Consider the following 14,767-nt stretch of genomic DNA (forward strand, 5'->3'; position numbering starts at 1 on the left):
ATAGATTGGATGAGATGTTCCATACTTTATTATAAAACAGGCTTTGTGTAACATGGTATGGCACAACTGCAGGCGAATGTACAAGTTCTGAGCATGTTTAATTAAGGTAGGCTAGGCCAAGCTGTGACATTCAGGTTAGGTGTATTGATGCATTTCCAACTCACAGTAGTTTCAACTTATTATGGATTTATGAACATGTAACCCCACCATACATTAAAGAAGATACAGAGAGAGAGTTAAAACTTAGTGCATACCTCTTTAATGTCACAAAACTATACCCATTATTTACATACATTTATATTTCATTTAATATTCTAATTTCCATTTACATTTCCAACACGAAGAATTAGATTATTAAATATGTCATATAACGCTGATGTGATAGTCACTTTACAATGTAGAGTGCACCTATACACACTTCCTTACAGGGGTTACGAACTGACTTTTTCTCGTCATTGTAGCACTACACGGTCTCAATGGTGGCTACATTCCTTGGGACTGTGAAATACTCTCTGGAAAATACACACGCTCCCCCACTGAAGAATTATTAACGGGAGTTAGAATATGCTCCTTTTAGGTTCAAATTTAATGTCTTCACACCATCCCAGCCAGTTTCCAGGCCTTTCCTTTAAGATCACCTAAAGCAAAACTAGAGCTGTTCAAACTTGTAACTAAAGAAAGAAAATAAGTTATGAAGCTGGGCTAGATTTAACTCTATCTATTTAGAGTACATTGCCTATGGTGAATTGTGTTTATAAGGATCATTTTTTCAGGTTCAGATCATTCATTCATTCGGTCTCTCAAAAGGACCCTCTTTGTAGATCTAGGGCAATTTTAATTTTCCAGCTGGGTTCTGGGTTTGCTTAGGTAATTCTGTGGGTCCCAATGTGCAGTCCACACCTGAAAAGGGGGAGTTTTCAATGCTGTGGCTTATTAACCAGGTACTTTCCATTCACTGGGTTAACAATTAGAAAACAGAAAAAAAAAAAAAAAAGAGAGAGAAAGAGAGAAAGCCTCCTACTTGTTTTTTTACTCCAAATATGGAGATGGAAACTATTAAACAAATAAGAAGGAGGGGAAACTCCCACATATTTCACCTTGACCTGGCTAGACTGGTCTGATGTCTGTACGAGGTGGGTGCTCTATGAAAGACGTCGCGCAGGCTGCTAGTGGAAAAATGAGAGGTCAGACTTTACCACAGGGAACCACTCCTGCCCCTAGAGGAAAAAGAAAACCATCACTCTGTGTCTCAGAATACGAACAGTGCCTTGTTTTCAATCCGGGGGGACTGGGTTCCCTCCCTCGGTCTAGAGTGGTAGTGACAAGATCCGAGGAGGCGCGCGGCTTCTCTGACAGTTGCCCAGCTTAATACCCGCTCCCTTTTTGCACCTAAATTTCTGAACTTCAAGCAGGCAGAAATGCCCTCTCTCACCATCTCCTTAGCTTCTCTCTCCTGCTTCGTTCGCCGCACTTCATAACTTCTTTGTTCCGTTTATTTGAAAGGTGACGCTTAAGGTCAAAAGACTCACTGTAACTAGCAAAAACCCAGAGCCACCACCAGACCCTGGGAAGAGCAAGGCTGGACAGCTAAGGACTGAGGCTCCGCGAGAAGGAGCGAGAAATTTCAGCTAGCAGCTCCGGGTACAGCCTCTGCGGACTGGCCCAATTCGAAGTGTTGGGAAGATGCCGGATGGTCTTGGGGTGGGGTGAATAGTGAGCTCCTAAATCTGCAAGCGAAGTTGGCAGTGCGCACCCGCGGAACAGAGGGTGTTGGGGGCGGGGAGAGGCCCCTGTGTTCCACTTGGTACGCTGCAGCTGCCGGGCAGTGAGTATTTCGGAACAAAGAAGCGCAGAGTGCCCGGGTAAGAGGCTGGGATCTGCGCGCAGCTGCCATTAGTACTTATCAAGTTTCCACGCCGGCTAGGGGAGCGTTGGGGTGTAGGCATTCGGCGAGGAGGGGGAGAGGAAACAGGGCGAGCGATTCCCGTTGCGCAGCTACGCATCAGGAGCTCTGGTGAACGATGGGAATGGCAACTATCAGAGCCAAGGGGGAGAAAAAGAGCTGGAGTGAGCAAAACAAAGAGCGAGTGTGGGCCGCGGTGACTTCATGCCTCACCAATGTCCCGCCCACGCTGCTCGGAGCTGTTGCTGCTGCTGCCGCCGGAGCCGCCGCTGCGCCTGCAGGCGGCCGGGGCGAGGCGCCGGGTAGCGTGGGGCGGTTTCCTAGCAACTCGCGGCCCCGAGCGCGCCCAGCTATCAGCACTTCGGGAGCCCCCCCAACCCGGGGGCCGGAGCGGGACCACTGCTCCCCCGCCCCTCGCCAGCCTCGCTTCCCTCGCCTGCTCGCGGGGTGTACCCCGGAGTGCGCCAGCTGCCCGGGTTCTGGACGGTGGGACGCCTGAACCGCACACCGGGGCCAGAAGGACGAGGGTACGAAGCTCCCGCCCCGCAAGGCTAGGCTACTGCACCCTCGCGGAACCTCCTCTCCTGTGCTAGAGGCCGTGCGCTCCACTCTCGGCGAAGCGGGGAGCTGCTATGCCTCGCTCTGTGTCCGCGGGCGCCGGCGGGGGCTTCTAGGGTGCTGCCGGAGCCGGCTCCCCCAGCTACCGGCACCCCGAGCTTCCTCCCTCGCCAGCCCGGACGCTGCCGTTCTGACTTTGCCCGCCGCTCAGCTGACGAGGCTGCAAAGCTGTAACTAAGTGGAGTTGGCCTCCCTGCCCACCTGTGGAAGAAGCTCGCGCTGATTGATGCGCCATCGACTTTTTTCCCCCTCGGCCTCGCCGGCGTCCCCTCCCACAGATGCAGCATCACCCAGTGATAGTACTTTAGGCTGGTTTTTCCCCCCAGGCTTCGGGCTTTGTTTGGGTTTGATTCTGTTTGGCTGTTCACTAAGCTGATTTATGCAGCAGAAGCCCCATCGGCTGGAGAGAAACAAAAGCTCTTTTCTTTGTCCCAGAGCGGGCTGCGGAGCCTTCGCTCGCGTCGCCGCCCCGGGCCACTGACCGTCAGAGGAGGTGCTTCTCGCGGAGATCGCGGGACCGCGGAGCAGAGCTGGCAGGGCCGGGGGGGCCCTGAGATGCCAAGCGGTGCCGGGGCCAGCATACCTGCACCGCTTGCTACGAGCCGCGGGGTCCGCCTGCTGGGCCTTCGGGAAACGTCTTAGCGACACTTGGCCGGCGGGCCCCGAGGTGCGCCCGTGAGTCGCCAGCGCGCATCCGGATAGCAGCCAGGCGGCGGGCGCTGTGCGGGCTGCTTTGCATTATGTGCCGCTCCGCCCTGGCTTTCTTTACTGCCGCATTTGTCTGCCTGCAAAACTGCCGGCCAGGTCCTGCCCCATTCCTTCGGGCGGCCTGGGTGTTTTTAGTTGTTCTTGGACTGGGCCAGAGTGGTAAGTTGTTTTGTTTTCTTTTGTTTTCTTCTCTTTCCCAAAGGTCTTGGGCTGTGACGAAGCATATCCCGGCCAGGTAAGTGGCCCAGTGTCAGCCTCCTTGCCCTAAGAACTTCAGAAGGGCGGGTGCGTGGCAGCGTCCTCCCTTCAGGCGGCCTGAGGGAGGCCAGGTGTGAAGTGTTTCCGCCCCGGAGTGACAGCAATAACTAATTACACGAGGAGACTCTGTGTGTTGCTCCCGGTTTGGGGCAAGCAGTAATAGAATGTAAGTTTGGACGAGTGGAAGGCCATATTTACATAAGTCACTTTAGGGGTTCTGCTCCATCCTTGAAGGCATTCTTCTTTAAGTCATCTTTGAAGATGCCCCCATATTTCTGCATGTGGATCCACTAATCACTAACTTGCATTTGATTCAAGGCTGAGGATACATTGGTATAATGGGAGTGAGTTTTCTGGTTTTGAGTCCATGAGAAGATGGCTGCATACAAGTTGCTTCTATCATAGTGCTCAGCCTGAATGAATTAAATACACTACCAATATTCTTTAAGTCACCATTTTTTTTTTCAGCTTAAACAAAAAAAAAAAAAATCCTAGCTGATTGATCCCTCAGTGAGATCAGCCCCTGAGACTGAAACACAGAGACAGAAATTTAAACCAGGATTGACTCCATTTAATCCAGGCAAGCCACCTCTATCAGAATTGTCTTGATTGGGAAAGGATACTTCTTTATAAAGTATATTGTCCTTATTTTACAAGTGAGGACAGTACCTCCCTCCCTAAATCACAAGGAATGCTCAAGTTGAATAGTGTATGAAAAGGTGTGGCACTTTTGAATTACATGCAAATTTAAGGTGGCTGTACTGGATTGTTGGCAAACAGTAAAACATACAGTAAGTAATAGTACTAATCAATTTGGGATGAGTTCTTCTTGGTTTTAAATATAGGCCAAACACTTTTGGTCATCAAGCCTTTAAATTCTGTTAGAGCCTTTCTCTGACCTCTGCTGTTAAAGTAGGGTTGTAATTGTTTTGTAGACTAAAATTTTATTTTATACTTTGAATTGATGTGCCATGTTTCCACCTGAAGCTCATAAAAACGATCAAGTCATAACCTTATATGTTAGAGTTTATAATGGAAACATCCAGCTAGTTTCACTCATTTGTTGCATATATCATTGTCCAATATTTGTTTCAAAAAGAGATTTACCCAGTTATGTGAATGAGAGTAATTAGAGTAAATTTTTATCTTGTAGTTATATTTTGGTTAATATGTTTATTTCAAAATAAGTGAAATTTAAAGCAAAGGAAATAGTAACATTGTCAATTATCTCTTCAGTGGAACATCCATTAACTGCAACAGATTTTCCACCAAGTATAATTCCATCTTCTGTCAATAAGTGACAAAGTATTTTTCTAGATTTAGTAAACACACACACACACACACACACACACACACACTCAATAGTAAAATGACCAAGACTGTGTCAACAGAGTATATTTTGTCCCAAATACACTGACAAAGAAAAAAGTGCTACTTGCCTCTAGAATTTACTACTAATAACAATACTTTAAAAATATTCATGGGCGCCTGGGTAGCTCAGTCGGCTAAGTGTCCGACTTCAACTCAGGTCATGATCTCATGGTTCCTGGGTTCGAGCCTCGCATCTGCCTCTGTGCTGACAGCTCAAAGCCTGGAGTTTTCTTCAGATTCTTTGTCCCTCTCTCTCTCTGCTCTTCCTCCGCTTGCACTCTGTCTCTCAAAAATGAATAAACATTAACTTTTTTTTCATGTGCTTGTAAAGATCAGTCAAGTTCTCATGTAATAGCATTGTATTTTCATCCAGTGCCTATAACTGGTTTGAAGCAAATGCTATGAATGGGCTCCCTTGCACCTGCAGTTGTGAAAAGGGAATGCTTATCTGAAATCAGAACAAGACATCCTTTTCCCAGTCTCTGTCAATATACAAAGGTTTCTGATGTATACTGGTTGGCATTGCAGTTAAAATCATGCAAAAAATTTAAATTATAGCCAGTACAACTCAGAAAATTAGAGATCAGCATAAACTGTTGTACTTCCATGATAGAGATACAAGTCTCAAATTATATGTCTTCACAGTGCAAATTAGATGCTTAAAGCAGAATAGAAATTTAGGTATCAGTTACAAAAGAAATCTTGTTCCCTTGTTCAGTAGTTTACACCAAGGAAATGTTTAGGGCAATAAAGGCATACACTAGGAACCATAAACTGCACAATAACATAACTCTGGGTTTAATTTTTGAAGTAGGGCTTATAGGTCCCACATACATAGTGGACTTTTAATAATGACTATATGGTGAGCAAGGGGATGTTGTTATAAAACCTGACCATTTTTCTAATCTACAAAAATGTTTTTCAACTTTCCCTGGTGGAAATCACCGACAATTGGAGAAACAATAACAGAATAAAATGGTTAATGAGTAACTGGAAAACACTAAAGAATACTTAGTAGTTAATATTTGAAGAGTTAATGTAGCAACACTGTTGTTTCTACATTTGCTCACTTTGCAAGGTTAAAAATCTGTTTTGCCTAAATTTTTATACAGCAATATGAGTGACAAATTTCAGAAAGTATTTTCTTTAAAAAAAAAAGGTGTTAACTATTTTTGCAATGAAATTTTACCTTCGGTGCATAATCAACTATTCTTTTAAATAACAATCAACTGGATTAGCATTATTTTGTAACTGTAATATTATTTTACCTTAGAACATATTTCATATCACAGGTGTTCTTAAATTTCTTTATGCCTACCTAAAGTAAGAGGATATTTAAGATTGTTGCACTATATGCTAATTTGGATGTAAATTTAACAAAATAAAACATAAAAAATAAAATTAAAATAAATAAATAAAATAAAATAGAAACAAAAAGAGAGAATCAAGGCTTCATTTTTAAAAGTCTAGTCTTCCAAATTATTTGCACAATAAACATCCAAATTAATTCTATCTTAATGCAACTAAGACACTTTCTGAGAAAAAAAAAGCTTGTGCTGTCTATGAAAAGTTTTTATGCTGTATAAGAAACAAACAAACAAAAAAACCTGATTATGACTTGGGAAAATTCCTGTGCCCCCAAATAGCTCCATCACCTGTTAATGAATGATCTAAAATTTCACCATTGTAATGGATTTCTTTGGATTAAGTGCAGTACTGACAGTAGGTTTCTTTTCACATTTCATATTTGGAAAATTTCAAACACATACAGAAGCAGAGAGAATGGTATAAGGAATGCCCATATGCCTATCACCAGGCTTCATCAACTATCAACGCAGGGCCCAGCTTCCTTCTTTCATCTCTTCTCCTACTCAGTTCATCTCCTTCCCCCAATAAGATTATTTTGAAGCAAACTTCATATCATTTTATCCCAAAATATTTCAGTAAATCAAAGTACTACTGGAGCAGAAACACTATCATTTGTTTCACAGCATGATTTTTTTAGCTGAAATTTCGGGCTATAGAAATGTTTACTATGTTTAAGGGAAGAAATGCAGAAGTGAGGGAAGAAGCAAAGATAAAGAGAGTTTGAACCATTTACTTTTCAGTGAGTCTGTTATGGCTGCATTAAAAATAGTTCTCTTAAAACTATGCCTATGTAACAGCTTTTTGGTATGCATGTATATGGAAAAGAAAAAAAACAGCATGAGTACATCTACTTCCCCAGACAAACATCAATTATTTTATCACAGTGGAATCACAAGTGAGGAGTATTGCAGACAGAAAGAATGGACAACTCTTACAGGGCTTTTTGCTATAAAGGAGAATGAGAAATAGAAGACAAGAGGTATTACAACATGTATGGATATGCACATGCAATGGTCCAGTAGAGAGGAGAAAAACTCTCAATTGAAGAGACAGGAGGAACAACCCTTAAAACTGAAACTCAAAACAAGTTATACCTGAACTTTCTTTTCTATATATATATACTGGACTAATGCAGTCTTGGGTCTTAAATACCACTTTTATGCTAACAATTGCAGTCCTGACCTCTTCCCTGATCTCCAGAGAACATAGCAAACTGCCTCTTTGGCGTATCCACTGTATGTTTAAAGGCAAAACCCTAATGTATTCAAAACCAAATGTCCACTTTTCTCCCTCAAACTTGCTTCTTTAATACTCTTCCTCATCTCACTTTGTGATCAGCCATACTTCCAGTAGTCCAGGGTCACACTTTGGTGGCATCCTTGATTTCTGTTTCTCTTACATTCCACAAGTCAGTTTACAACCTCCACTGCCATGGAGTAGTCCATGCCATTTTTTGCTTGAACTCTTGAATGGCTCTTAAACTGGCTTCTCTACCTCAAAGTGTAGCCAGGCTCACTTTCTAAAAATGTGCCTCGGGTTCTATCACTCCTCCCCTCAGAACTCTACATGTTTTTCATCTATCTCAAATTGAAGGCCACATCTTTATTTTACATGGCTTCCAAGATTCTGATGACTTCCTGACTTTACCTCCTAATCCTCTTTTCCTCTCTCACTTTGTTACAATAACGCTTGCTTGCTTCTTGCTATAGCTTGGATGTACCAAACACGATCCTACCTCCAATCCTGAACTCATTGTCCTGTGCCTGGAATGTGCTTCCATGAGATATATTTCTGATTCCCTCTCTCTCAGTTCTTTCAGATGTCTATTCAAATATCATCTTAAAAAGACCTTCCCTGCCCTCCTTATCAACACCATTTAGTTCCTTACCCTGCATCTTTTTTCTTTTATATATTTTAGCACCCTGATATATTATGTATTTGTTTGTTTTACTGTCTTTTAAAGCTTATGAGGAAGGTACTTTGTTCTTATTTTACTTATGGAAATGCCAGCTACGTACAGGGTGCTAGGTACATATTTGTTGAGTGAATGAAAGAATGAATAAGTAAATTCTTCTTAATTTTTTCATCAGATTGATTATCTTGTTCACTCTAAGACAAGGCTTCATTTTTTTCCTATCAATCTCTAATCTTTGCAAAAAACAGATGAACTGAATAATCAAGTTCTACCACATTTACAAGACAATAACAGAATCTTCTTCCAGAAGAAAAATAAAGGTACTTCTATATTTAGTATAAACATGAAAAAATTGCCCAATGAGCCAATTTGGCTGTGATTTTTTTGTGTGTCCATTCACATTTGATAAAGTTGACTTAATATTGTAACCTCTTTTTTTTTGTTTGTTTGAAGTATACCATATCTTCAAGTAGAACCATTTATATAGGACTCTAAAAAATAGGACTGACCATGTATAAAAAAATTATCTCAGAATAATTCTGCCAGCTGATAATTTTTCCCAATGTATGTTTAAGGTTTAAAGGTAAATTATTTATTCATGAACATATACAACTGGTAAGCTAATTAAGCCTTGATTAGACTGAAAAAATTAGTTAATAATTTTAATGAATTCTTAAGGGGAGTCAGGAGATATTTTAATGAATTATTTGGGAATTATTTTAATTTTAATAAAGTATTAAGGGGAATCAGGAGATATTATTTAGGCAAGTAAGGGATATATTTGAATAGGTTTTAATATAGGTAATAACAAGATAAATATGATAATCAGTTTTCATTCCACTTTGATTTTTTTATGAGGCATGAGAAATATCATGATATAGCAACACCATATTGCCTTTTCAATTTTCCTGTTCACCATTTTGAAAGAACCTTCCTCAAAGCAAATAAAGTATTTGAGATAACCCAGTCTTTGTTGTTCAACAGTTTAGAGCCTTTTCTGACCACCTGTGAAATAGCTGGGTGTTAAATTCCTCATTTTGTTCATCAGCACCAGCTCCCTGCAGTCATTTTACTGTTCACTAGCTGGGTGTCAGAGGGTATTGTTTTGATCTCAGCTTCTTTAGATGTTAATAAATAGGAGCCAATCCTTGGACTATCAGTTTTTTTGAAAAGTAATAAACTGTTTGCCTTGTTATGTAGCCTTTCGCTTGTTTGTATTTAATAAGTTCAGATGCTCAAAGTATCCCCCCTTGATAATACCTATTGTATAGCATTCTGTCATTTAAATGATGTCTTTGTGCTGGTTTCGTAAGTCTCATTGAGTAACTGGTATAAAAATGGTATTACTTATGATATTATTGAATCTCACCTTATCTGACCTAAGGAAATAGTCTGTTTACATGTTCCTCAAATAACCTAACAACATCCATAACCAACTGTGTACTGTATATGATTAGTCCTTCTTGGTCCTCAATATTGGTCCCTGTTGCAGCCCAAGTCTATAAATTTAGAGTTTTGCCAGCATGAAAATGCTGAGCTCTATGTATCTTCTCTAATTATAGATGAAATATATTCTGTAAGCTGTATATTGATTATAAAAGAAGCCATAGGAAAAAATATTTTCTGATGATTCATTTTGCATTTTATTAAATTGAACAATTAAATACTGAGCTTAAGTAGGTGACCTAATCGTTAATGTCTAAAAATGTCACTTTCCCAATTATATCCTAAAGAATTCATGTAAGTGTGGCTTCTATATGTAGTGGAAAGAACTCACATAATTTAACAAACTGTTGGGTAGCTCTTACTCTATATCATGCACTCATCTAAATGATTCACCATATTATTTTAATCTTCATACTAATACTATGAGAGAGGTAGAATTATTATCCTTGTTTTAGAAATGAGGAAACTGAAGCACAATGGAGATAAATAATTTGCTCCAAATCACTTAGCTAGTAAGTAGAAGAGATGAGATTTGAACTCTGTTATGTCGCCTCATACCTTCTTCAAAAGCTTCTGGATGTTACTCTAAGTTATACATTCAGTGTGACTATCACATGAAAGAGGACTTTCACATACTCCTTCTATGGGGATTCCTGGGTCCTGCCCTGTAACAATGTTACTAGCACAGAGTAACTACAGATGAGAGGATACTGATTTGCGAACTGGGGCACGGTCAAAGCATACCTCCTGTGGAAGCCCCCAAACACTCTCAAGTCATCTTAAATATACCTTACAATGGTTAGTTTCTTATCATAGTGAGAATGAAGAGAAGAATGTGGCTTTATGAGAGTAACCTGGAATGTAACTCTGCCTTCTACAGGATCTCCAAAGTGTTACAGATGTGTATGACTTGTGGTTATGAGAGAGAATGAAAAAGAGACTAATCTACTAAATAGCTGGTTACCTGTTCAGCCAAAAGTGTTCAAAGGGACAAAATCATGGTATATGAGTCAGACTGTTGATTATCATAGGGCTTTGACATTCCTAGCTGCTTGGAGCTACTCTATTATAGCTTGATGCTCTATATTGTTTAATATATTCATATTACTTTTTCTCCATGAATTTTTACTGAAGTAAGTAGGCCTTCAGCTGTTAAATATCTGCGATGATTAGCCATGTCTAGCAGTATTGGTTAATGAGAGGATTTCCAATATATACTAGGCTAAAGGTATATAATAATATGCTTTCTTCAGGCAGAAGTTTTTGCTGTTGTTTTGTTTTGTTTATTGCAGTTTTATGACTTTGACAATCAGCAGTTAGTTTTCATCCATATTTACTGTCTATAGATTTTTGAAAGCTGTGACAGGTACATAGATGTACTAGAGCGCTTGTTTAGTGAATCTTCATCCTCATGTGTTCTGGACAACCAAATACAGATACTCTGTAGGACATTCCTTATTCCTTTGACCGAGAAAGCTCTGTTGAACCTGGTGTCGTTGCACACATCTGGAATTCCCTTCTCCTTGATGGCAAATTTCCAGGCACTCTTTTGAGTGCCTGAGGGGCATGGTTCTTAAAGCCCACTCCATGGATGCACTTGTGAATGCCCTTGGCAAATCTTTAGCAAAGATCAAAATAGAGACTTGGTATTTTTTAATCTACTTTTTACAAAGTTGTTTTCCTTTTGAATTTCTGTGATAATTATTTTCACTGCTGATAATTAAGTCTAAAAAGTAATCCTGATCCTTTATCCTCAGTGTGTATTTTAAAACTGATTTCTATTTAGATTATACAAACTGGAATTTATAATCATTTAACCAAATACCAAAAAAGATTTGAAGGGGGACTGTTCTAGTCCATTTAATCATTATTCATTCAGATTTTCTTAAGGCATCTACAACTTTGTGTCAGGTACGGTTCTGGGTTCTAAAGTTAAAATAATAACAATAGTTAACATTTGTGAAGTATTTTCTGTATGCCAGATACCCTTCTGTACATACAGAATAAAAATATGTCCTTGGGGGCACCTGGGTGACTCAGTTGGTTAAGTGTCCAACTCTTGATTTCGGCCTAAGTAATGATCCCATGGTTTGTGGGATCAAGCCCTGCTTTGGGCTCTGCACTGACAATGCAGAGCCTGCTTAGATTCTCTGGCTCCCCCTCTCTCTGCCTCCCCTCCCTCCTCTCAAAAATAAATAAACATAAAAAAACCCCACAACATATCCTTTAATGTTCACAGTCCTCTGAGGTATGTACACTGATCATTCCCATTTTATAGTTAAACAAATTAAAGAGATATTGAATAACTTCTTCAAGATCTCTTAACTAATAAATAAGTAATGGAACCAGAATTCACACCTGAGTGGACTGACTCTATACTCTGGATCATCATTACAGACTATCTTCCAGGAGGTGAGAAGAGTCCCTCTTCTGGCCCTCCCCAAAGGCAAGTTATCCAGTCTATATGACTATTCAGTCTTCAATCCCCTTTTAGATCATCTCCAGAATTCTCTGCCCAAACAGCCCCAAATTACTTTCAGGGCCATCCTGTGGGTAGACTGTATTCCAAACTCCAGGAGAGGGGGAGCAAACAGAGCTTGGAAATGTATGTTGGGAGTGTCCATGTTGGTAAGTGATAGGCTACTTGGCAATGTAGAATAAAACTAGGAGTAAGAGAGAAGAGGAGCAGATCAAGGGCTGGAGGGGACAACACTTTACACACTGCCAGTTCCCAAACAGAAATCTAAAGAGTCAGAATTTCTAAATTCAGATCCAGCCTTGTAGAGCATTATCAGTGCATATTTATCAAGATAGGAAAATAGAATTTAACTTTACTTAATGATTTCTTAGTCTGGGTTGTAACTTATTTGGTCATGTTATGCCCACCACTATTTTCACTCTTGCTTTTCACGCTAATGAAGTTCAGGACAGACTTGTCTACTAATTTATATATTACTATAGGAAAAGTAACAAACAAACAATGAAAACACCAGTGATTACTGCATAAGGAAAACTAACTCATGACAAGGTGCTTTTCTTTGTTAGTAACTAAATGCCTTTTGGTAAACTCAAAGATGTGAAGAGATTACACTGAATTCTATTTTCTTGCCAAGAGCATTATAGTAAGAGTCAAGTGTATGCATGTTTTTAGTTTTACTTTTTATTTCCCCTTATTAATTTAAAATATGTCACACACAGAAAAGAACATTTTACTGACATGAATTAGCCAAACTTTGTTGAATTAGTCAGCTGGCATATATTTAATATCTGCAAGTGAATGAATAGGTAAAATAAACATTTCCATACTACTTTCATGGACTAAAAGAACTATTTTTCATTTTAAAAATAAGTCTTGGGGCGCCTGGGTGGCTCTGTCGGTTAAGTGTCCGACTTCGGCTCAGGTCATGATCTCGCGGTCTGTGAGTTCGAGCCCCGCGTCGGGCTCTGTGCTGACAGCTCAGAGCCTGGAGCCTGTTTCGGATTCTCTGTCTCCCTCTCTCTCTGCCCCTCCCCTGTTCACGCTCTGTCTCTCTCTGTCTCAAAAATAAATAAACGTTAAAAAAAAATTAAAAAAAAAATAAGTCTTAATGTGACCTCCTTTCTGTTTTCAGAGTAAGTAAATTAGCTTAATTTACATATCAGAGAAAAATGTAATGAAAGTCAAAATGGTTTCCATTGGGATTTTATAATTGAATTAACAAAAGTACTGGGATCAATTCTTGCTCCAAAACTACTAATATTAAACAGATTTATCAGAATTGCCTTCCCTAACTTATTTTTAAAAGCTCCCAATTATTTATTAGTTTAGGAGATAAGAATATGATCATTAAGTTAGAATTGTAGTGTTAAATTAATAAGTGACATTACTGGATATATACTCAAGATGATTTTTAAAAATGTTTTTGAGTGCAGTTATTCAAAGTAATAAATGTTCATATTTTAAAACAGCTTATGCGGTCTTAAAAAGTGTCCTTTTCATGATAACCTTACCCATGAGCCAACCATCGTTATCATAATGGTTTGGAGATGTCTTCTCTCTCATTCCTAGGTATTTTTGTTATTTTGTTTTACTTTGTTTTGTTTTAATCAGCAAACACTGTTACATTTGTCCAAGACAGAGTCTGTCGCCATTCCAGATCAGCACTGGTGCAGTTTCATTTAGAGAACTGCCCCCACCCCCCCAAATCACAGTCCCCAGGTTGTATGGAGTAAGGAATCAGAGTAGCTGCCAAGGACTAGTTCAAATCAAAGTTGATGGGAGAAACCAAGTTTAGAAATGGAGGGAAAGTCTAGTAATGAAGACAGGAGGATAAAAGACAAGAAATGTCAGCTCTAAAGAAATGGACCAAAGATGTCTTATTAGGTGTGTGATGTGAGCAGTGGCTTTTGGCCCAAGATATTTTGATGTTTTGCATGGTTTAGGGTCCACTTCCTTTTACAATGGAAAAAGTTGGTATTTCAAGATATGCCAGTGGTAAAATGCAGCTACAGTTGAGATACTGTTTGTTCCACATATACATATGGTACCAGGGTCCTATCCTAGGAATTGAACACAAACATTTTCCCAGATACAAGCCCTTTTCCTGCTCCCCAGGAGCATATATTTAGTACAATTCCCTAGTAACTGTTATAGATACTGAGTAGAGCAAGAAACTGGGTGGAAAGCTTCATCCTTATGGAATGAGGGATTATTGCTATGCTCCAAAACAGATTTAGAATATTTTGAGGCTGAACAAAGAAAAAAAATTAAAAGAAAATTTCAAAATTCTACAAGATTAGGCTGACAGAAGGTGCCTTAAGTAATGCCAAACTAGGAAATGTCTTTCCTTATTGCCAGCTTGCTAGGAGGCTGGACTGGCTATGTGGAGTGGTTGGTGTAAGGTATTATTTGACTGCAGTAGAACAAAGAATGCAAGCAAGTTTTGAGATGTGTAGGGATTGCTGTAGAACTGGCTGTTCTAGTTGGAAACAAAGAACTCATTATAGCAGAACTGTATTATTGGCCAAAAAAAAAAAAAAAAAAAAGGAAAAAATGACCTAGCTGGTCTCTTTTTTAGTATAAGGCATACCTCCCAAGGTGTTGCTGTATTGTCTTTTTGTGCATTTTGGTTTGAACTTTTATTGAATTTATTGAGTTGAAGAAGAGTGGATTGTAATTGGCAAAAGAAACTCTCTAGAAA

General features: G+C 39.8%; 1 protein-coding gene across 1 annotated transcript in view; it reads left to right on the forward strand.

The window, feature by feature from the left end:
• Window positions 1-2,364: 2,364 nt before the first annotated feature.
• ITGB8 (integrin subunit beta 8) overlaps window positions 2,365-14,767 on the forward strand; it is an 84,260-nt gene continuing 71,857 nt past the window's right edge. Inside the window, exon 1 of the mRNA XM_019443564.2 lies at window positions 2,365-3,388. Within this exon, the coding sequence (XP_019299109.1) occupies window positions 3,262-3,388 (127 nt within the window). The 5' untranslated portion in view covers window positions 2,365-3,261. The remainder of the gene's footprint in view (window positions 3,389-14,767) is intronic.

This window comes from Panthera pardus, unplaced genomic scaffold (assembly GCF_024362965.1).
Source record: "Panthera pardus isolate Hobbes unplaced genomic scaffold, ASM2436296v1 HiC_scaffold_8, whole genome shotgun sequence".
In the NCBI taxonomy this organism is placed as follows: Eukaryota; Metazoa; Chordata; class Mammalia; order Carnivora; family Felidae; genus Panthera; species Panthera pardus.